The following is a 23,869-nucleotide window of genomic DNA, read 5'->3' as shown; positions in this document are numbered from 1 at the left end:
TCACAACCTTATCTTTTTGACGCTGAATAGAAGCGAGCACGAATGAAGCGTGAGACGTTTCACTATAAATGTTTAACTTTGAGCAAATATATTTCGACATAAATGGATTGCTTACCAAAAATCAATAGGAAAAAAACGTCCCTTGCGAGCCGAACCAGACAACTCCTTAGAGTAAGTCACTATATATATTGATCATGATACGTGCAGCACGTCATTCGTGTTATTACAACTACAGTGCATACGCTGTCTGGCCAGCTGTGTGCAAACAAAACACGAAATGCGGGATAAAACTTTACAGATACTGTGATATAATTGTTCATGTTTTTGAGTCAGTACAAATTGCTGTCCTATCGGAACTCAAACACGTTTCGTGCTGTCGTAGAAGCTAGCTTATTGCTTGCCGTAGTTACCTTTTACGGCTAATACCAAAGCATGTTAATACGCTAGAAAAATAGTTCCTTTATGTTCTCTCTTACAATATCAATGTTGCTAAGCTTGGTTATATTATACAGGTTACGGAATGTAAATGAAGTATTGTTGTTGTGTTATAAATGCATTTTTAAAGCGATTTTGAGATACAATTGATTGCTCCCATTAGCTGCATTGCTAGCTACCAAGAACGAGACATTTTTTATATGGGGGTTACCCACATATGCGGTCCTCTCCAAGGTTTCTCATAGTCATTCACATTGACGTCCCACTGGGGTGAGTTTTCCTTGCCCGTATGTGGGCTCTGTACCGAGGATGTCGTTGTGGCTTGTACAGCCCTTTGAGACACTTGTGATTTAGGGCTATATAAATAAACATTGATTGATTGATTGATATGTTAGAATGCAAAAACCTCCCAAAAACCTTTGTCTTCTTGTCTTTAATAATATATAGGCAATATTACAAAAAAAGTGCAGTTCTCCTTTAATTAATGATGGGTGAATATGAGATTTACGCAAACTTATTCCTAATTCCTTCCTGTGCCGCCGCTGAAAGGAATATAATAGCAGATTTCTTTTTGACATTGTCACCATCCCCTGTGCTGTACTGCACTGGTTTGATCCTCGTGGGAGTTGTATCAGGAAAGTTGGGTAAATGGTTTTGGTTTGTTATTTTGCACTGAAAAAAATAATTCAGAATAATTTATTTCCCATTATTTAATTTGAGTCCAAAACATGCGTCAAATGAAATTAAACTTTGAATCAAATAGTACAACAATAGTTTCACACTAATAAAAAAAGTGTGAACTTTTGTAAATGGGGCGCCAAATAACATTCTGTTTAGAGCCCCAATTTACCAAGGAGTGGCCCTGCGAGTAAACAATAGCAATTAAAGATAGACAGGAAGGATTTTTAGAGCCGAATCTAATCTAATAATTAACAGCAAAAGCTTTAATTGCAAGTGTTGCAAACGTTGATCCGAAATCAGAGAAGAATGTCAATATCAAGATAGCAGGAGAGTTTGTGGGGGGAGGGGCAAACTGGCATAGCCTCAATGCAGCATTGGGGCACCACCACTAAGACTTTCTTAGTATCAAAAATAGACAATTTTATGGGCATCTTAATTAATTATGTTTTTTTCACTCTTTGTGGATGGTCTCGGAACATAACCACTAGCAAATAAAGAGCTTTTAGAATTTTTTTAAATCTCTAAATATTGCTAAATAATTTGTGATGTTACATAGAGTATTTTGTTCATGATTAACTTTTATTTGACAGTTTTTGGCACCACTAATGTGCTTTTAATTTAAGCAAAGAACATTTTGTTAATAAGTGATGTTTTCCTTGCTAGTTTTCTATAAATTGAATGAAGAAATATAGTAAGAATAGTAGGTTGTAATAATCTACGCCCTATTGATAGCTAGGTTGATTGAAATTGATTGATTGAAACTTTTATTAGTAGATTCTGTCCAATTGACCGCTAAATGGTAACACCCGAATACGTTTTTCAAATTGTTTAAGTTGGGGTCCACGTTAATCAATTCATGCTTCAAATATATACTATCAGCATAATACAGTCATCATACAAGTTAATTATCAGAGTATATACTTTGAATTATTTACAATCGGGGGTGGGATATCGAGGGGGTTGGAGGGTGGAGGGGTGTAGGTTAGGTTCCATCCATCCATCCATCTTCAACTGCTTATCCGGAATCGGGTCGCGGGGACAACAGATCTTGCTGAGACCCCCAGACTTCCCTCTCCAGAGCAACATTAGCAACTTCCTCCTGGGGAATCCCGAAGCGTTCCCAGGCCAGAGAGGAGATGTATCCCCCCATCTGGTCCTTGGCCTGCCACGGGGTCTTCTGCCAGTGGGACGTGCAACGAGGACCTCCCTAGGGAGACGCTTGTGAGGCATCTGCAAGAGATGCCCGAACCACCTAAGCTAGCTCCTTTCCAAGCGAAGGAGCAGCGGCTCTACTCCGAGTCTTTCTCGGGTGACTGAACTTCTCACCCTATCTCTAAGGGAGATGCCAGCCACCCGTCTGAGGAAACTCATTTCGGCCGCTCGTATATTCGATCTTATTCTTTCGGTCATGACCCACACTTCAAGATCATAGGTGAGAGTAGGAATGTAGATAGCTGAGTAGACCGAGAGCTTTGCCTTCTGGCTCAGCTCTCGTAGGTGTAGGTTCCCGTGTAGGTTATGTTGCTATCAGCATATTGCAGTCATCATACAAGTTTATCATCTGAGGAATAGACATTGTAACAGTGTAAGTCTCACTTCATAGGATATGTACAGCGAGCAGTGAACATGTTGTATTGGTACACCATAATAACAGTTTGGTACGTACCCCAGGTTTAAGGTCCTGGTACATTTTGGTACAGTTGTGAAACAAAATGTCAATCCATAAAACTGCTGAGCTTTTGTGTTAGAAGCTTGAATTATTTTAATAATGAATCATAAAAATCTACTGGCTGGTAGTTTTCTCTAATAAACAAATACAAACATTGAAAGATAAAAATACAGATAATTAAGAAGATGTCAGGACTGAAACCGGCATGAATCTGAGCCATGTTTGCTTATGCAAACACACTGCTGCGTGTGTGACATTATGTTTTATTCATGGAAACATTGTATATATATTCAACATCACTTTTTTGTAATCTGAACTAAAGATCAGATTTGACAAAAAAAAATCTGAATTGCGCATCATGAACATAGTCTTTGTTTATGTATTTTACAGGAAGAACAAGTGTTCCCAAACAGGAGACTTCAACCACAGAAGAGCTCTAGCTTCTCCTTGTCGCTACTGCTAGTTATGACTGGAGTGTATTTGTTTAGTGAGTAGATATGCGTGACGCTAACACTTCCTGCTGCTCACTTGTGTACAACAAATCAGCACATCTCTATATTGAACTGGAGGTTGTGACCCAAAAATGTGATTATGAATAATAATAATATACCGTACATATACATTTATTTGTTGTCATAAAAATGAGTTTCTATGGCAAAAAAATATCTATCTTAGCTGACACACTGCTTTTTTGGGGATTATCCTGGGATAGTTTCAAGATTGTCCCATGAAAACACTCCTAAATGTTTCCTCTAATTGACTTGGGAACTTGACGAGTTCAAGTCCAAGTACAAGTCTTGTTTTTCCATACCAACCTTTACTATTGCTTCAAGTGACAATGAAACAAAATGTTTTGGGTTTTCTTATGTTCTTTCGCAGGAAGTGGGAGCAAAACACGATCGTTTGGACTTTGAGCAGTTTCATAAATTGTACAACCTAATAATGTTTGAACAAAATGAGGTAAGTTAAAGAGTTTTAAAAGAACAATGTGTTATTTGATTCTGCAATGTTGTGATCTCTTCTTATTCATTCAGATTCTTGACGAGTTGAAAAAAGATGGCTCTTTTATTTTGGGGTGAGCTGCTGCTTCTTTCACTTGTGCGCGTGTACTAATACAGTGCATCTGGAAAGTATTCACAGCACTTCACTTTTTTTTCATTGTTTTATGTTAGCCCTGTTCCAAAATGGAAGAAATATTTTTTTTGCCCTAATAATGACATTGTAAACCCTTTTTTTTTTCAGAAATTTTTGCAAACTTACAAACCCCGTTTCCATATGAGTTGGAAAATTGTGTTAGATACACGGAATACATATAGACGGAATACAATGATTTGCAAATCATTTTCAACCCATATTCAGTTGAATATGCTACAAAGACAACATATTTGATGTTCAAACTGATACACTTTTTTTTGTTTGCAAATAATCATTAACTTTAGAATTTGATGCCAGCAACACGTGCCAAAGAAGTTGGGAAAGGTGGCAATAAATACTGATAAAGTTGAGGAATGCTCATCAAACACTTATTTGGAACATCCCACAGGTGAACAGGCAAATTGGGAACAGGTGGGTGCCATGATTGGGTATAAAAGTAGATTCCATGAAATGCTCAGTCATTCACAAACAAGGATGGGGCGAGGGTCACCACTTTGTCAACAAATGCGTTAGCAAATTGTTGAACAGTTTAAGAAAAACCTTTTTTAAACAGCTATTGCAAGGAATTTAGGGATTTCACCATCTACGGTCCTTACGGATCATCAAAGGGTTCAGAGAATCTGGAGAAATTACTGCACGTAAGCAGCTAAGCCTGTGACCTTCGATCCCTCAGGCTGTACTGCATCAACAAGCGACATCAGTGTGTAAAGGATATCACCACATGGGCTCAGGAACACTATAGAAACCCACTGTCAGTAACTACAGTTGGTAGCTACATCTGTAGGTGCAACTTAAAACTCTCCTATGCAAGGTGAAAACCGTTTATCAACAACACCCAGAAACGCCGTCGGCTTTGCTGGGCCTAAGCTCATCTAAGATGGACTGATACAAAGTTGAAAAGTGTTCGGTGGTCTGACGAGTCCACATTTCAAATTGTTCTTGGAAACTGTGGACGTCGTGTCCTCCGGACCAAAGAGGAAAAGAACCATCCGGATTGTTATAGGCGCAAAGTTGAAAAGCCAGCTCTAATGGTATGGGGGTGTATTAGTGCCCAAGACATGGGTAACTTACATATCTGTGAAGGCGCCATTAATGCTGAAAGGTACATACAGGTTTTGGAGCAACATATGTTGCCATGCAAGCAACGTTAACATGGACGCCCCTGCTTATTTCAGCAAGACAATGCCAAGCCATGTGTTACATCAACGTGGCTTCATAGTAAAAGAGTGCGGGTACTAGACTGGCCTGCCTGTAGTCCAGACCTGTCTCCCATTGAAAATGTGTGGCGCATTATGAAGCCTAAAATACCACAACGGAGACCCCCGGACCTTTGAACGACTTAAGCTTTACATCAAGCAAAAATGGGAAAGAATTCCACCTGAGAAGCTTCAAAAATGTGTCTCCTCAGTTCCCAAACGTTTACTGAGTGTTGTTAAAAGGAAAGGCCAAGTAACACAGTGGTGAACATGCCCTTTCCCAACTACTTTGGCACGTGTTGCAGCCATGAAATTCTAAGTTAATTATTATTTGCAAAAAAAAAAAAAAAGTCTATGAGTTTGAACATCAAATATCTTGTCTTTGTGGTGCATTCAATTGAATTTGGGTTGAAAAGGATTTGCAAATCATAGTATTCCGTTTATATTTACATCTAACACAATTTCCCAACTCATATGGAATCGGGGTTTGTATATACATGGGATTTCTTAGTTTATTTATAATAAGTATTCACAACCTTTGCTCAATACTTTGTTTATGCACCTTTGGCCGCAATTACAGCCTCAAGCTTGGCACACTTCCCATTCCTCTTTGCAGCGCCTCTCAATCTGCATCAGTTTGGATGGGAAGCATTGGTGCCCAGACATTTTCAAATCTCTCCAGAGATGTTCAATCAGATTCAAGTCTGGGCTCTGGCTAAGCCACTCAAGGACATTTATGGAGTTGTCTTGAAGCCAGTACTTTGATATCTTGGCTGTGTGCTTACAGTTGTCCTACTGAAAGAGTTCCAGAGCGCTCTAGAGCAGGTTTTCATCCAGGATGTCTCTGTACATTGCTGCATTCATCTTTCTATCTGCTCTATCCTGACTATTCTCCCAGTTCCTGCTGCTGAAAAACATCCCCAAAGCATGATGCTGCCACCACAATGCTTTACTGTAGGGATGTTTTTCGACCTGGTGATGAGCGGTGCCTGGTTTCCTTCAAACATGACGCCTGGCATTCACGCCAAAAAGTTCAATCTTTGTCCCATCAGACCAGTTAATATTGTTTCTCATGATCTGAGTCTTTCAGGTGCATTTAGGGAAACTTTTACAAAGGAATGGCTTCCATCTGGCCACACTACCATAGAGGCCTGATTAGTGGATTGTTGCAGATATGTCTGTCCTTCTGGAAGGTTCTCTCTCCACAGAGGAATGCTGTAGATCTGACAGAGTGACCATCGGGTGATTGCTCAGTTTAGACGGCTGGCCAGCTCGAGAAAGAGTCCTGGTGGTTCCAAACGTTCTTTCATTTACTGATGATGGAAGCCACTGTGCCTATTGAGACCTTCAAGGCAGCAGATATTTTTCTGTACCCTTCCCCAGATTTGTGCCTCAAAACAATCCTGTCTCAGAGGTCTACAGACAATTCCTTCGACTTCATTCTTGGTTTGTGGTCTGCCATGCAGTGTCAAGTGTGGGACCCAGGTGTGTGCCTTTGCAAACCGTGTCCAACCAACTGAATTTACCACAGGTGGACTCCAATTAAGCTGTAAGAACATCTCAAGAATGATCAGTTGAAAATGGGATGCTCCTAAGCTTACTTTTGAGCTTCTTTATAGGGTATTGTTTGTAGAATTCTGAGGACAAAATCGTATTTATTACTGTGGAGGGGGGCGTGGTCGGCGCGCCTCCTGCGGGAATGGGGTGTGTATGGACCGGCCTCAAAGCGCAGCTGGCAGGTGATTGGATTACCCAGCTGGGGGTGATCATCCAATCACCTGCCATGCTTATCAGCAGCAGCCGGGCCGACACACGTAGTTGGAGTTGGAGTGGACGAGCATTTAAGATGTACACTGGACATTGCCAGAGAAAAAGGAGACCAGGAAGACGACACGCCAGAAGGACTGAAAAGGGGACGGCGTGGCGAAGTTGGTAGAGTGGCCGTGCCAGCAATCGGAGGGTTGCTGGTTACTGGGGTTCAATCCCCACCTTCTACCATCCTAGTCACGTCCGTTGTGTCCTTGGGCAAGACACTTCACCCTTGCTCCTGATGGCTGCTGGTTAGCGCCTTGCATGGCAGCTCCCGCCATCGGTGTGTGAATGTGTGTGTGAATGGCTGAATGTGGAAATACTGTCAAAGCGCTTTGAGTACCTTGAAGGTAGAAAAGCGCTATACAAGTATAACCCATTTATCATTTATTATTTATTTAAAGTCACGGGCGAGCGACTGAAAAGTTGTGTGCTGTCCTAGCGTGTGTGCGCTGCCAATAAAAAAAAGACATAGTTAACACCAGACATTCGGGCTGTCGTGGAGATTTGTCAGCATCAGGTGAACCCACGAGGGAAAGACTTTCACAATTACATTCTGGAATAAGGCTGTATGTAACATAACGAAATGTGGAAAAAGTGAAGCACTGTGAATACTTTCTGGATGCACTGTACTGTGTTTGATTCCGTGTGCAGTAATACATGGAAGTATCGTGTTTGATTGTATGTGCAGTAATACATGGAAATAATGTGTACTGCGGCCATATTGTGTTTGTGTGTGCAGTAATACAGACAAGCCTGACGCTTCGGTCGTTCTGCTCTACGACTTTCAAAGATTTCTCATCTATCAGCAGAAGGTATGGTGCCCATGCGATGAAATAATGAAACTTACCATAGAACTTTTCTACAGTGGTACCTCAAATTTCGAGTACCTCAATTTACGAGTATCCTAATTTACGAGTATTTTTACATTCAAGTTGTATCTCGGCTTTAATTTAACCTACGAGCCTTTGAGCCGCTCGATGGCATAACTAATGCCTCAGTGAAAGCTGTAAGAGCCACCCCAATAGCTGAAGATCAAAATAACTTTGTTTTCCAAGCATTGGAAACCAAACCTTTAGCAGCTTCCACAGCCTTCCAGTCGACATCCTCCTGCTGCGGCTCGCCATAATCTGCTCTAGTGTCCCGGGTTGTTTTTGACTATGCTACTGAACCGATGACTGCCTCGCTGCTCGCGCTGCTACCTAGTAACTTTCCCACAACCTTATTGAACAGCCTTCCCTCTTCAGTAATTTGGCTTGTTATAAATGTGGGAACTATCAGAACAAATTAAAAGGGATTTCAAAGTATGGTAGTCTTTAGTCGCTGGAAAAGGTAAATGGTTACATTATTACGACTGTATTATAAAATATAATTATGCATTCATGGGAGAGCTGGCCGCGGGAATTTTGTAATGTCTACCTACCCTGTTATATTCATAAAACTACTGATCTGTAGTAGTTTGTATTTCTATTTTATTGTTTTTTAAACAATATTTTTTTAAATCTAGAATCTAATATCTTTTATTTTTAAAAGGCATATTACATGTTAAAAGTGTGCTGTTTTGGGAGGGGCAAGCACAGATGAAATTGGTTTCAATTAATTTCAATGGGTGAGGCTGCTTTAAGATATGAGTGTTCTGAATTACAAGCTTGGTCTTTGAACACAATGTGCTCGTAGGGTGAGATAGCACTGCAGTTACCACAGTATTAGGTTTTTTTTAAATTGCAGTACAATTGAGACAAATATTTATAATTTTTGATTGAAATATTTTTATATACAAACCCCGTTTCCATATGAGTTGGGAAATTGTGTTAGATGTAAATATAAATGGAATACAATGATTTGCAAATCCTTTTCAACCCATATTCAATTGAATCCACTACAAAGACAAGATATTTGATGTTCAAACTCATAAACTTAATTTTTTTTGCAAATAATAACTAACTTAGAATTTCATGGCTGCAACACGTGCCAAAGTAGTTGGGAAAGGGCATGTTCACTACTGTGTTACATGGCCTTTCCTTTTAACAACACTCAGTAAACGTTTGGGAACTGAGGAGACACATTTTTTAAGCTTCTCAGGTGGAAATCTTTCCCATTCTTGCTTGATGTACGACTTAAGTTGTTCAACAGTCCGGGGTCTCCGTTGTGTTTTTTTAGGCTTCATAATGCGCCACACATTTTCAATGGAAGACAGGTCTGGACTACAGGCAGGCCAGTCTAGTACCTGCACTCTTTTACTATGAAGCCACGTTAATGTAACACGTGGCTTGGCATTGTCTTGCTGAAATAAGCAGGGGCGTCCATGGTAACGTTGCTTGGATGGCAACATATGTTGCTCCAAAACCTGTATGTACCTTTTAGCATTAATGACGCCTTCACAGATGTGTAAGTTACCCATGTCTTGGGCACTAATACACCCCCATACCATCACAGATGCTGGCTTTTTAACTTTACGCCTATAACAATCCGGACGGTTCTTTTCCTCTTTGGTCCGGAGGACACGACGTCCACAGTTTCCAAAAACAATTTGAAATGTGGACTCGTCAGACCACAGAACACTTTTCCACTTTGTATCAGTCCATCTTAGATGAGCTCAGGCCCAGCGAAGTCGACGGCGTTTCTGGGTGTTGTTGATAAACGGTTTTCGCCTTGCATAGGAGAGTTTTAACTTGCACTTACAGATGTAGCTACCAACTGTAGTTACTGACAGTGGGTTTCTGAAGTGTTCCTGAGCCCATGTGGTGATATCCTTTACACACTGATGTCGCTTGTTGATGCAGTACAGCCTGAGGGATCGAAGGTCACGGGCTTAACTGCTTACAAGCAGTGATTTCTCCAGATTCTCTGAACCCTTTGATGATATTACGGACCGTAGATGGTGAAATCCCTAACTTCCTTGCAATAGCTGGTTGAGAAAGGTTTTTCTTAAACTGTTTAACAATTTGCTCACACATTTGTTGACAAAGTGGTGACCCTCGCCCCATCCTTGTTTGTGAAAGACTGTTTCATGTAATCTACTTTTATACCCAATCATGGCACCCACCTCTTCCCAATTTGCCTGTTCACTCGTGGGATGTTCCAAATAAGTGTTTGATGAGCATTCCTCAACTTTATCAGTATTTATTGCCACTTTTCCCAACTTCTTTGTCACGTGTTGCTGGCATCAAATTCTAAAGTTAATGATTATTTGCAAAAAAAAAAAGTTTATCATTTTGAACATCAAATATGTTGTCTTTGTAGCATATTCAACTGAATATGGGTTGAAAATTATTTGCAAATCATTGTATTCCGTTTATATTTACATCTAACACAATTTCCCAACTCATATGGAAACGGGGTTTGTAGTATATATATAGTATAATATTATTACAGTTTACGATGTTTTCATGAAGGGTAATGTATTTTTTTTCATCACTTATGTTTTGCATTGTTTGTAACCAGCCATGTGGGTAAATAATATATATGATGTAGATGTTTGTATTTGCTGTAAGGAGAGGTGTTGGATACTTTTCCTGTTGCATTTATATCATCATTGTAATGATATTTTTAAAGGGGACCTATAATCTACATTGCAGACACTTCCTTGTGGTCAAGATATTATGTATTTGATATGCTTTGGTGTAAATTGTGCATACATTTTGCTCCATGGTCAACATTATGAGACTGTCTGCCATTTGTTTGATTGTGGAGGCGTTTCCAGCGTCATGATTGTGATTTATTTTCCTGTGTTTGGTATCATTTTATGTCCTGATGCGCTTGTTTTAATAGTACTTCCCGCTCCTTCTTGTTCTGCTGCACCTTAATTTTCTGCTTAGTTTCCTACCAGCACACATGATTTGCTACTGGCTGATCATCTATTTCAGTTCACCTATTATTTCTTGCCAACGCTGGATTATTGCTATTTGTCAGTGTGCATGTATTGTTCTGCTGCCGCTACTTGCCATACTCTAGTCTTTTGATTTTGACGTTTTTGCTCTCAAAATAAAGAATGAATTATTTTACCTTCACATCGCCTCCTGTCTCTGCATCTTAGGGTCACAACAACCACAAACGTTGTATGTCATTGTATGTCGCATGTCTATGGTATTTTGCTCATGCCAAGATAAGATGAAAATAATAATTTTTCCTATCTTGTTTTGTTTCCTCTTAGTCTGGAGCAAAGGGGGAGCCCCCTTTGGCCGAAAGCTTGACTTAGTAATGCGTAAATAAGAACGTCCACCTCGCTGTGACGTCATGACACAGCCAGACTGCAAAACCCTTTGAACAGAGGCACCAAAACTATGTGCAATCATTACTGCAGCCAGCATTTTGGGTAATATGAGCAGTCGAAAGAGTTTTGATTGTCCAGAAGGTCCACGGTTTACAAACAATTTCTGTTCCTACAACGCTTGTTAGTCCATTTTTTGTGTAAATCGGAACATCTATTAAGCGACCAGTGTTGAGCCACGTTTTTCCACTTCTGGTTGATGTCTGCTTCCGCGTCTATAGTGGTGGCTTTCCTTGTCTTTGGCGCACTGCCTTCGGTGGAGTCAGTCCTGCGCTTGGCAGACATGATGAATGGCGGGAAGTTGGCAAAAGAGAGCAGTGGCGACATTATACTTGGAGTTAAGCTATCATTACCTATTAGTTCTGGAGCTAGTCTCACAATTACAAAGTAAAGTTTTGAAATAATTTACGGTAGTGCATCGAAACCACGAAACGTGGTAACACTTAAATCAAGGACTTTCTGTACTTGAGTTTAAAAGGATTGAAGAGTTCATTGCTACCTTGTGTCCTCAAGGAGTCTTGGGCTAGCGATCTGAATCAGGTGAAAGAGTTGATGACCACTTTCATTGACGACACCATGAGAAAAACCAATGACCCTGAGTTTACCGTCAGTGAGGTATCGACACAATCTGTCAAATATAACACAGAAAACAATTGATAAACTTTATTTGTGCTTCCTAGTTCCTCAGCTTCCTGTTTTCTAAGGAGAACTCTTTATGGGATGAGAAGTTGTCCGACATTAACAACCAAGACATGAACAACCCTTTGTCGCACTACTGGATCAATTCATCACACAACACGTCAGTATGACGCCATCAGCACAAATACATACAAAAAGTGTGTTTAGAACTGTGATATTTGTGTGTTTCTAGTTACCTGACAGGTGACCAGCTTCGTAGCGAGTCTTCCACGGAGGCCTATGTGCGCTGTCTACGCATGGGATGTCGCTGTGTTGAATGTCAGTTTGTGTTTTCGCGTATATACGTTAAATTCACACTTTGGTTCTGAATATGAATTTGTCTGCTGAGGATTTCAGTGGATTGCTGGGAAGGGCCAGGAGAACCCATCATCTATCATGGCTGGACCAGGACCACCAAAATCAAGTTTGAAGATGTGGTGAAATCCATCAATCAACATGCTTTTGTGACTTCTGAGTAAGTAGTACCAATAACTATAATAATAATAATAATGATAATAGTAACTTGATTACTTGCTCAAGGAAATAAGAGTCTAAAGATTTTATACATTTTTCATTTCATTTCATTCTTTGGTGTGAAATAAATGCATGTCGTTAATTAAAAGTACACGGAAAACAGTTATTGTCTTAAATTTGTTAAGACATTTTCTTCCTGTTTGATTAGTGTGTATCTGATCAGTTAGACAACACAGTGAATGAATTGTTTGGAGTATTGCCAAGTGTGCTTATTAGAAGCGACTTTCGGTTTGTCTTTCCAAACATCTGACCTGTGTCATATTTCCCATAAGGGGCTGATACCACATTAATTTTTTGAGTGAGAAGCATATCTGGAGTAAGTATGGTTGGCATATCTGGGTCAGTGGATACAGCCACAAGAGGTCTTGCATTGACGTTTGCCATTATCTGTGCCATAACATAAACATTGACAGGACTTCATGTGTCAGAGGTGATGGGCCTATTTAGAGCAACATTGCATCGAGAATCTGTCTTGGTACTCCAATGAGCCTTTTCCAGCTGCCTCCCATGTGGGAAGCATGAGGGGAATTAAACAACCAAAAGCATCCTCTCTCCTGTAGGTATGCTTTGACTTTTGAGGTCAGTGCTAGCTCCTTACATGCGCCTACAAAGTTGGTTCCTCTGTCAAACCTCAGACATTTTGCTGGGCCCCCGATGGCAAAAAACCTTCTTAGGGTGTTAATAAACCTGTCTGTTGACAGGGTTTCGTCCAACTTGATGTGGACCGCTCTGGTTGACAAACATGTGAAGAGCACAGCCCAACACTTGCTGTTTGTAGCTCCTTACCTTGTCCGACATGTTAGACCATGGTCCAAATACGTCAAGGCTGACAGAAGAGAATGGGGGTTCTGGAATTAGTCTGTCAACTGGCAAATCTGCCATTTTCTGGGTCTCAAACCTTCCTCTTAGTTTGCGGCAGATGACACTTGTAGATGACAGTGGAAACCAGACGCTTACAACCAATTATCCAGTATCCACCTGCTCTTATAGCTCAATCTGTAAAGTGTTGTCCTTGGTGAGCTACTTGCTAATGAAAGTCTAACTAGTAGCACAGAAATATGATGGATCTGAACAATAATTAGTGGAAGCTGTTCCTCTTGACAGGGTGGCGGACGACAGACAACCTCCAACACAAAGCAGACCATCTTAGTCCATAACAGGGTTGAGTTTCTTGAGTGCACTGCACCTTGGCCAAGCTTTGCTGTTTTCCAGACATTTTAGTTCCTCTCAAAAGCTTCATGCTGGACAGAACTAATGAATACGAATTTAGCTTGGCAGAGTTCGCTTTGGGTAGGTGTTTCTTTGAAGCATTTCCATCCCTTACTACTTCCACTGTCTAGTTTTCTTTTAAAGGAAGATGCAACATGAATAAGCTTGGCTATAGTTTGACCGATTGCCTTCCAGCTTTCAAAATGATGTGCACCAAACAGGATCCTGGTTGCCATAGAAGTGACTTTAGGACGGATCTCATCATCAGCTTCTGGCTCAACAAGTGAGAAGATGTCTGGTTCAAGTGTTGGGTTGTCATGATACATGAAGGCTGGACCTAGGAGTAACCAGTTGCTGTGTTGTAGCTGTGCTTTTGGTGTTGGCCTTGTGGTGTGATCAGCATGTATCAAATGTATGTGAATACAACTAAAATAAAAAATTGTACAAGAGTTTCACAGTCCCAAAACACAATGAGACAAATTCATGATAAATTCATCATTAGGATTTGCACATCTCAAGTAATTCAAATGATTTAAGTTGAATATTCAATATTACTAAGTGTTTATAATGTTCCTGTAGCATATGCATTGTGCAATAATAAAGGTATGTATGTTTTTCACAATGTGGTGGGTTACCTGTTTTGGGCTTGTTTTCATTGCCCTGCTTCCTTGTTTCCCTTGTGACATCTGTCAACATTGATTGTTTGTGTTTGTTGTTTGGGCTTCTCTGTCCAACAGTTTATCCTAAAAAGATGAACTGGATAATTTAAATTTAAGTTTTAATCAAGTTTTGGTGTAGTTTTCCACACCTTGTGTCTACGATGTTCTCATAGACACTAGGCGTTTATGAGAACTACTCTACGTCACTACTCTACCATTGTATTCTCAGGACAGTCAATCGATCGCAATTGGACTGGCCAGTTTGTCTTAAAATATGTTTTGCCTCTAATCTGAAAAGACTATCAGTTCATGCTCATAGACTAATATAGGCCAGATCAGATCTACATACTGGTGCCAAAGCCTCCAACTATTTATCCTCCAACATGTGGTTGGCGTCTTTGGTGTGTACTATTCTTTTCAATATCGATCCATCCATCCATTTTTTTGCTTGTCACATTTTTTACTAAGCACATTCAAGACATACAGTGCAATTTGGATGCAGTAAACATTTTTATTTTTCCCCTCGAAAACTGGCCTTAAAACAATTCACCCAGCTCAAAAAATAGACCTGTAGTTTAAAGACAAAAATAAAAGTGCAAGATTTGAAAAATCTGAAAAAATAAATCACTCCCTTCAGGCGGCACTACAGATCACTGTAGGCCATAACAACCCGACATAAGAACAGCTTCTTCCCCCAGGCTATAACTCTGATGCAATGTTTCTCAACCATTGTTGGGCTGCAAGCGCCCCCTAGAGGGCCGGCAAAAATGATCTGTTTCTCAGGTGTGGTTACGTATGGGCGGCAGTGGTACTCCGTTATAACTCACTTTTCACCACTTGTGGCAGTATTGACTTTCAAACCAGAGCCGTGTGCAGAAAGTATGGTCAACTCGGTTTAGGACTTGGTCCCAAACATAAAACCCTGTAGTCATGTGAGGTGCTTTTGACCAATCATTTATGAGCTTGTCTGGCCATACTATCTCTGATTGGTGAAAAGCCCTTCACATGATTACAGGGCACCATGTTTGGGACCAACTCTGAAACTGAGTTGGCCATTTACTCTCTCTGTTTCAAACAAACCAGAAGAAGTCTAGAGTAAAGTCATAGAGAAGTTTCTTAAGAGCAAAAATTATGGCCGAAGTGGTGAAGCTGTATTTTCATTTACACTTTAATTTTATTATTGACCGTATATCTAGGAAACATATATATTACTAGAGATGTCCGATAATATCGGCCGGCCGATATTATCGGCCAATAAATGCTTTAAAATGTAATATCAGAAACTATCGGTATCGGTTTCAAAAAGTAAAATTAATGACTTTTTAAAACGCCGCTGTACGGAGCGGTACATATCCGATAAAACACGGACATAGGGAGCAGTACAGAGCAGTTGCGTCTTCCAGTCAGCAGCGCCACCCCTCTCCCCTCTCCCCTCTCCCACACACAACACAGGAGTTGACGACTGCAGCATGAGAGGTTTACTGGCGACGCTTGATGACCTCATCAAACCGCTGCGAGCGGAGCATAACAACAACAAGAGTGTGTTGTTGCCGGTGCTGTAGCCGTGGTTAACAAGCGAGCTCGCTCGGTGACTAACTAACGACACCATGTCTATGGTTTGGGATTATTTTAAAGTGTGTCTGGCGGATAAAAAACTGGCAATTTGCAAAGACTGCAAAAAGTTGATTATGCGAGGAGGAACGAAGACGTCTTCCTTTAATACAAGCAATTTGATCTCCCACCTCTTCAAGAATCATTAGGAGATACACGATGAATACAAGCGAAAGATGGATGAAAAGCAAACACCGAAAGCAGCTTGCAGTGAACGGAGGTGCCCTGTCTCAACGCAGCATTTCAGAAGCTCTGGCTGACTGCTAGGCCACTTCAAGCACTCACCACTAGCTTGCAGCACATTTTTGTTACTCATACAAATACGTTACAGCAGGGCAGATTGAGCCCAGTTTATAATTTCCTGTTATACAGTATACCAGGCAGTCTTGCACAAAAGGAGGACTATGTTATTGTTTACTTTATTACTCTAGTATACTCTGGACTGAAGCTGTGTGCCTTCATTGTTTTTGTAGCTGTTGTTTTGAGGCATGTTTAAAAAAAATAAAAAATAATGCACTTTGTGAAAGTCAAAGTATAGTATTTCCCATAGTTGTAGTGGGTATCAGGATTATCTCGGGGAGAGCATGTCCCAAATTCCAAGCTACTGTTTTGAGGCATGTTAAAAAAAATAATGCACTTTGTGAATTCAATAATAAATATGGCAGTGCCATGTTGGCACTTTTTTCCATAACTTGAGTTGAAGTTGTTCTCTTATTTTGGAAAACCTTGTTACTTTGTTTAATGCATCCAGCGGGGCATCACAACAAAATTAGGCATAATAATGTGTTAATTTCACAACTGTATATATCGGTATAGTTTGATATCGGAATCGGTAATTAAGAGTTGGACAATATCGGAATATCGGATATCGGCAAAAAAGCCATTATCGGACATCTCTATATATTACTATTATTTATTATTAATTTAGTTAGAATTGATTTATTTTAGCACTGTGTAATTGTATGTACATTTATTTTTCATCAGTTTTTTATGAATCCCTTTTGTTACAGTATATTTGATTAGTATTTATTTTTGTTATAAGCCTGACCTAAGTCTTGATAATAATCTTTGTGATTAACACGTGGTTTCATATCATTTGACAAGGTTTATCATATTAAACTAAGTTGGTTCGATATAGTTATTGAATCCGGTTACAATCAAAAGTAAGAATACTAAATCAGTGGGCCCTGGGCCCTGAAAAGTCAGGCCCCGAGGTCACAAAGGTTAACAAACCCTGCTCTGATGAGTGCTAAAGACCTGGGCTCTCATGCACAACGAGTTGCATGGCTCTCCTACTAAATATGGATGTACATGGGGGAGAATGGAAATTGTGGTAGAAAACGGATGAATGGATTTGTTTGAAATCTTTTAAATGTAAACATTCCAGCATACCACAAAGTATTGGACTCGTGTTTGATTACTCAATAAAACAATACAATAAAGGAGAGCTTCTTGCGGGAGCAGCCTTATATGTGACATCCTCCTCAGTCTCAGGTTCTGCGACCACCCGCTGCTGCTGTCTGCCTGAAATGGCCAAGGATCGTCACAGGATCACGTAATGACAGCAATAGGTGGTGAAATGATTGCCCAGATAAATTAATAAATGTCCTCACAAATATTAATGTGAATATGAAGCAGAAAATGCATTTGGGAAATAATTTATTTTGGGGAGGGGGGGGATAATTGTTCATATGTCTCTGAAGTGCACATCAATCACTCTGAAGAGTAAAAGTTGGCACTTTTTATGTGAACTGTTACCCATCATCATATTTATGTGTGTAGCCAAAGTATCTACAGCCTGTAGAAATGTGCGTACGCCAGCTATGAAATTGCCGCGTTAACATCAGTTTGGATACTTCTCATCTTCGCTGTGAAACAGGGTGTATGACAGGTTTTTGTGCGTACACAAGCTTTGAACATTAGGCCCTGTTGCTGTGAAATAACTCTAGGACTAATCTGTCACCGTGAATGTGCCATCTCATGTTCACTTCATCATAATTTTGCTCTATTCACCGCTGCACAATTATCTTATTAGCTTTGCACATATTAGTTATTTAGGTACCTGTTTATATTTTAGTAATTTTTTTAATATTTATTGTTTACATTGTAAAAAAATAGCATAGTCTGCTCTACCAAGTTAAATTCCTTGTGTCCTCCATCACATATACCTGGCCAATAAAGCTGATTCTGACTCAGTTAATAAATATATAAAACACAATGACCAAGTGCTTGTAATAAGAAGAATACATTATATAGAAAATTTATAGCACAAAGAACTACAGAGGCAGAAAATAAGTACAAAAAGTATAAAAACAAGCTAACTAACATACTGAACATGTAGAAAAAAATATTGCAGTCAATTATTAGACAGGAACAAAAACAATATGAGAGCAACATGGGGCATCTTCAATAGCATTATTAAAAATGGCACCAAGAGGGATTACCCCCAATACTTCTTAGACAGAAACAAAAATAATGACAACATAAAGGAAGTAGTTGAAAGCCTCAATAATTACTTTTTAAATATTGCACCAAAATTGGAAGAAAGGATTCCAGACCCAGTTTCAATTGAAGACTATAATGATACCATAGAGAGAAATCCCAACTCCATGTTCCTCAGTAATGTGACACAGGAGGAAATAGTTAAAATCGTGAAAAAATGCAAATCTAAGACTTTAAAGTTAAAAGTTTAAATTAAAGTGCCAATGATTGCCACACACACACGAGGTGTGGCGAAATTCAACTGATTGTAATGGAATAGATATTGAAATGATAAAAAAGGTTATTGAAGAGATCTCAGGACCATTAATGTATATTAGTAACCTATCATTTCAAACAGGTAAATTCCCAAACAAAATGAAAATAGCTAAAGTTGCACCAATTTATAAGATTGGAGATAAACACCAATTTACAAGTTTCTTTACTTCCACAATTTTCTAAAATCATTGAAAAACTGTTCAATAACAGATTAGAGAGTTTCACAAACAAAAATAGAATACTCAATGAGAACCAATATGGATACAGAGCTAATGTTTCAACTTTGATGGCTTTAATTGAAATTACAGAAGACATTACCAATGCAACAGATAGTAAAAAATGTGCGGCAGCAGGTTTATGGATCTAACTAAAGCATTTGACACAATTAATCACAATATTTTAATCAAAACACTAGAACGATATGGCATCAGAGGGTTGGTCTTAAACTGGATAAGAAGTTATTTAAACGAACAGGAAATAATACGTGAAGCTAGGCGAACACACATTTACAACGCTAAATAGGTCCTGTGGTGTACCTCATGGATCAATACTAGGACCAACATTTTTCAATCTCTATATAAAGGACATTTGTAAAGTTACACAAGTTTTAAATTTAGTATTATTTGCGGATGATACAACAGCATTTTGTTCAGGAGAGAACACACAGACGATAATACAAATAATAACAGAAGAAATGAACAAATTAAAAAGATAGTTTGACAAAAACAGACTATCTTTGAATCTCAGTAAAAGTAAAATAATGCTATTTGGTAACAGTAGAAGAGAAAGTCAAACACAAATACAAATAGACGGAATAGAAATTGAAAGAGTAAATGAAACCAAATTTCTAGGTATAATGATTGATGATAAATTAAACTGGAAATCTCATGTAAAAAATATACAACATAAAGTAGCAAGAAACACGTCAATAATGAATAAAGCAAAACATGTTCTAGACCAAAAATCACATCATATTCTCTACTACTCGCTAGTGTTACCATATCTGAGTTACTGTGTAGAAATATGGGGAAATAACTACAAAAGTACACTTCATTCATTAACCATTCAAAAAAAGAGGAACACTATTATCTTGAAACATGTAATATAAAACATTTGTATGCATGTACAACACTTAAGACCTTCAGTATATCAGTATGTGGAATTAAATTATGGAATGGATTACGCAAAGAAATCAAACAATGTACTAATATGATCCACTTCAAGAAACTCTTCAAAATAAAGTGTTTTCAAAGTACAAAGAAAAAGAACCATGACAAACATTCTGAATTTATTTCATCCATCCATTCAGTTTCAAAATAATCTTACTCATCTCACTATATGAAATGTAACTTACTTCACCTAGTATTATTTATTCATTTATTTTGATTTTGATTACTTATGGAGTATATTGTGAATAAATTGAGAACAGGAAGTGAACAAAAGTTTTAGCAACTGTTATGTGTTGGAAAGAGAAACTGGAAATTGTGATGTATCATGTTGTATGCTTGCATGTTCGAAATAAACTCAACTTCAAACTCAAGTAAAAATGAATAAGATTAAAAAAATAAATGTACATTTGAGAGTAGTATCCAAAAAATAAATATTACTAATAATGAAAATTGACAAGACAAACTGTAAATATAAACAGAATACAATGATTTGCAAATCCTTTTCAACCCATATTCAATTGAATGCACTACAAAGACAAGATATTTGATGTTCAAACTCATAAACTTTTTTCTTTTTTTTTTGCAAATAATAATTAACTTAGAATTTCATGGCTGCAATATGTGCCAAAGTAGTTGGGAAAGGGCATGTTCACCACTGTGTTACATGCCCTTTCCTTTTAACAACACTCAGTAAACGTTTGGGAACTGAGGAGACACATTTTTTAAGCTTCTCAGGTGGAATTATTTCCCATTCTTGCTTGATGTACAGCTTAAGTTGTTCAACAGTCCGGGGGTCTCCGTTGTGGTATTTTAAGCTTCATAATGCGCCACACATTTTCAATGGGAGACAGGTCTGGACTACAGGCAGGCCAGTCTAGTACCCACACTCTTTTACTATGAAGCCATGTTGATGTAACACGTGGCTTGGCATTGTTTTGCTAAAATAAGCAGGGGCGTCCATGGTAACGTTGCTTGGATGGCAACATGTTGCTCCAAAACCTGTATGTACCTTTCAGCATTAATGGTGCCTTCACAGATGTGTAAGTTACCCATGTCTTGGGCACTAATACACCCCCATACCATCACAGATGCTGGCTTTTCAACTTTGCGCCTATAACAATCCGGATGGTGTTTTTCCTCTTTGGTCCGATTGACACGACGTCCACAGTTTCCAAAAACAATTTGAAATGTGGACTCGTCAGACCACAGAACACTTTTCCACTTTGTATCAGTCCATCTTAGATGAGCTCAGGCCCAGCGAAGCCGACGGCGTTTCTGGGTGTTGTTGATAAACGGTTTTCGCCTTGCATAGGAGAGTTTTAACTTGCACTTACAGATGTAGCGACCAACTGTAGTTACTCACAGTGGGTTTCTGAAGTGTTCCTGGGCCCATGTGGTGATATCCTTTACACACTGATGTCGCTTGTTGATGCAGTACAGCCTGAGGGATCGGAGGTCACGGGCTTAGCTGCTTACGTGCAGGGATTTCTCCAGATTTTCTGAACCCTTTGATGATATTACGGACCGTAGATGATGAAATCCCTAAATTCCTTGCAATAGCTGGTTGAGAAAGGTTTTTCTTAAACTGTTCAACAATTTGCTCACGCATTTGTTGACAAAGTGGTGACCCTCGCCCCATCCTTGTTTGTGAAATGACTGAGCATTTCATGGAATCTACTTTTATACCCAATCATGGCACCCACCTGTTCCCAATTTGCCTGTTCACCTGTGGGATGTTCCAAATAAGTGTTTGATGAGCATTCCTCAACTTTATCGGTATTTATTGCCACCTTTCCCAACTTCTTTGTCATGTGTTGCTGGCATCAAATTCTAAAGTTAATGATTATTTGCAAAAAAAAAAAAGTTTATCAGTTTGAACATCAAATATGTTGTCTTTGTAGCATATTCAACTGAATATGGGTTGAAAATGATTTGCAAATCATTGTATTCCGTTTTTTATTTACATTTAACACAATTTCCCAACTCATATGGAAACAGGGTTTGTACATTAACAACATAAGTTAACAACATAAGTATAAGGGAAAAACAGTGTAACAACAGCGTAACATGTAAAAGAGACAAAATCCTGTTGAACTTGACCTATAAAAGAAAAAGACAACAGCTGCTGACATCCAGGTGACTACCTCAACAGCTGAAGAACCTCTGCTTATAAGTATAGTCAGAACATACAATTTGGTATTTAGTTACGCACATGTTTGCTCTGACTTGGGGGGAGGATAAGTGTGGATGGGGAGAGGGGGTTGGTTGCAAAAGATCCTGGTCTGCACATGCATGTCCTCACAGGAACTGATGTATGGTGTCAGTGACAGTGAGTTTGTTGAGATTTTCTGATGCAACTTAAAATACACTCCAATCTGCACAATCAAAGCAGGCCAGTAGATGCTATGTTGACACCTTTGTCCATCTCTTGCAGTCCTTATTAGAGGCTTAGCAGTTTTTAACTTCTATGGCACACGACAGGCTTTTGTGCGTACGCAAGCTTGTTACATTAGGAAGCACAGTGCGTAATCCCTACTGGCTCAGTTTAACGAACGTGCCAGCACGTTTACCCCATATGCAGCGTTTCTGGGAAAGTACATAGGGAGCTGCTGCTCCTCCGGCAAGAATCTCTGCGCAACTCTGTCGTTCAATCAGAACCGGTGAAAAAGGTTCAGCAGACGACTGTCCAATGTTTAATTGTTCCTTTCTGATGAAAGAGACCAGAGAAAGGGAACAAAAAAATTGCAAAAATAAAGAAAAATGCAACAACTACGAGAGAGCGCAGTACCGTGGTGACAATCTGTGGCGCCTTCTTGTTAGCATTGCACACATAGAACAAAAAGTGATAACAGACAGGGTTCTGGTAATGCCATTTTATATTTGACCCCTTTCAGATATTTCCTGTTAAACTATTATTTTTTGTAAGATTTATTTTTTCAATACTTTTAGCAACAAGACCGCGACCCCAAAAGGGCCAAGCGGTAGAAAATGGATGGAGTATCACGTAACACATGTCTTTTCTCTGTCAGGTTCCCAGTCATACTATCCATAGAAGAGCATTGCCCACTGGAGCAACAGCGTCAGATGGCTCGAATCTTCCGGGACGTGTTTGGAGACAAACTACTAATTGACCCAGTGGAGCAAATGGCTGAGCAGCTACCTTCTCCCACACAACTGAAGGGCAAAATTATCCTCAAAGTAACATACTGTGGGTGTGTGAGGTGTTGACATAAGTGTTTGATTAAAAGCAGTGATGCTTTGTGTGTCTATGTGCAGCATAAGAAGCTCAGTGTTGATGGTAGTGTTGTCACCAAAGACTTCAGGACTTGGCAGAAACAAGGAGACTTGGAGATGTGGGATCCTGTGAATCAGGTACTTTTACTCCAACAACTCTGAAGAAAAAATTGTTTTTTTTGTGCTAACCTAAATCTTGTTGAATTTGTGCATGTTAGCGCTGGAATAAGCACTACTGTGTGATCTCCAATGACATGCTGTACTACGCTGAGGAGTATGAGGAGGAAAAGGAAGACCTCAAGAAGGTACATTTTTTATCGACTACTCTTACTGACAATAACACTTTGAAAACACACAGTTATTTAGGATCACTTGTATATTTTAGGGCTGTCAAACTATTCAAATAGTTCAGCGCAAATAATACAATTTTGCCCATAATTAATTGCAATGAATCATAAATGGAAGTATTTTTGTGACGCATGGGGTCGCATTTCAGCGGTGGTTGTAGTGATCCCAATGTGCAGAAGGCAGCAGGAGATAGCGTGCAGGTAAAAAGGTATTTAATCTAAGAAAAAACAGAACACGAGTGCAGCAGGGAAAGAACAGAAGCATAGGGAAGGCTATGCAATACAAAAAAAAACTAAACAGGCTAGAAAGTAAACTAACAGAATGCCGGAGGACAGCAGGTTTACCAACATGAAGCATTCACAAAAGACAATGTTGGGACACCAGCCAACAGCAAAAGCTGAACTTAAATAGTCTTGATTGCAAACGAAACAGGTGTGTTGGCAAACAAAGTCAAG

General features: G+C 39.3%; 1 protein-coding gene across 3 annotated transcripts in view; it reads left to right on the top strand.

Annotated features, from left to right (window-relative positions):
* Positions 1 to 23,869, top strand: part of plcg2 (phospholipase C, gamma 2) — a 189,044-nt gene that overhangs the window by 26,033 nt on the left and 139,142 nt on the right. For all 3 annotated transcript variants that reach the window (XM_062022352.1, XM_062022351.1, XM_062022350.1), the window contains exons 8-17: positions 3,665 to 3,745; positions 3,820 to 3,860; positions 7,688 to 7,760; positions 11,729 to 11,830; positions 11,896 to 12,014; positions 12,087 to 12,172; positions 12,251 to 12,368; positions 22,862 to 23,030; positions 23,109 to 23,204; positions 23,285 to 23,371. In XM_062022352.1, the coding sequence (XP_061878336.1) occupies positions 3,665 to 3,745; positions 3,820 to 3,860; positions 7,688 to 7,760; positions 11,729 to 11,830; positions 11,896 to 12,014; positions 12,087 to 12,172; positions 12,251 to 12,368; positions 22,862 to 23,030; positions 23,109 to 23,204; positions 23,285 to 23,371 (972 nt within the window). The remainder of the gene's footprint in view (positions 1 to 3,664; positions 3,746 to 3,819; positions 3,861 to 7,687; positions 7,761 to 11,728; positions 11,831 to 11,895; positions 12,015 to 12,086; positions 12,173 to 12,250; positions 12,369 to 22,861; positions 23,031 to 23,108; positions 23,205 to 23,284; positions 23,372 to 23,869) is intronic.

The sequence above is a fragment of the Entelurus aequoreus genome, linkage group LG16, assembly GCF_033978785.1.
Source record: "Entelurus aequoreus isolate RoL-2023_Sb linkage group LG16, RoL_Eaeq_v1.1, whole genome shotgun sequence".
Lineage (NCBI taxonomy): Eukaryota > Metazoa > Chordata > Actinopteri > Syngnathiformes > Syngnathidae > Entelurus > Entelurus aequoreus.
The sequence above is the reverse complement of the archived record's forward strand: the minus strand, read 5'-3'. Positions and strand labels throughout refer to the sequence as shown.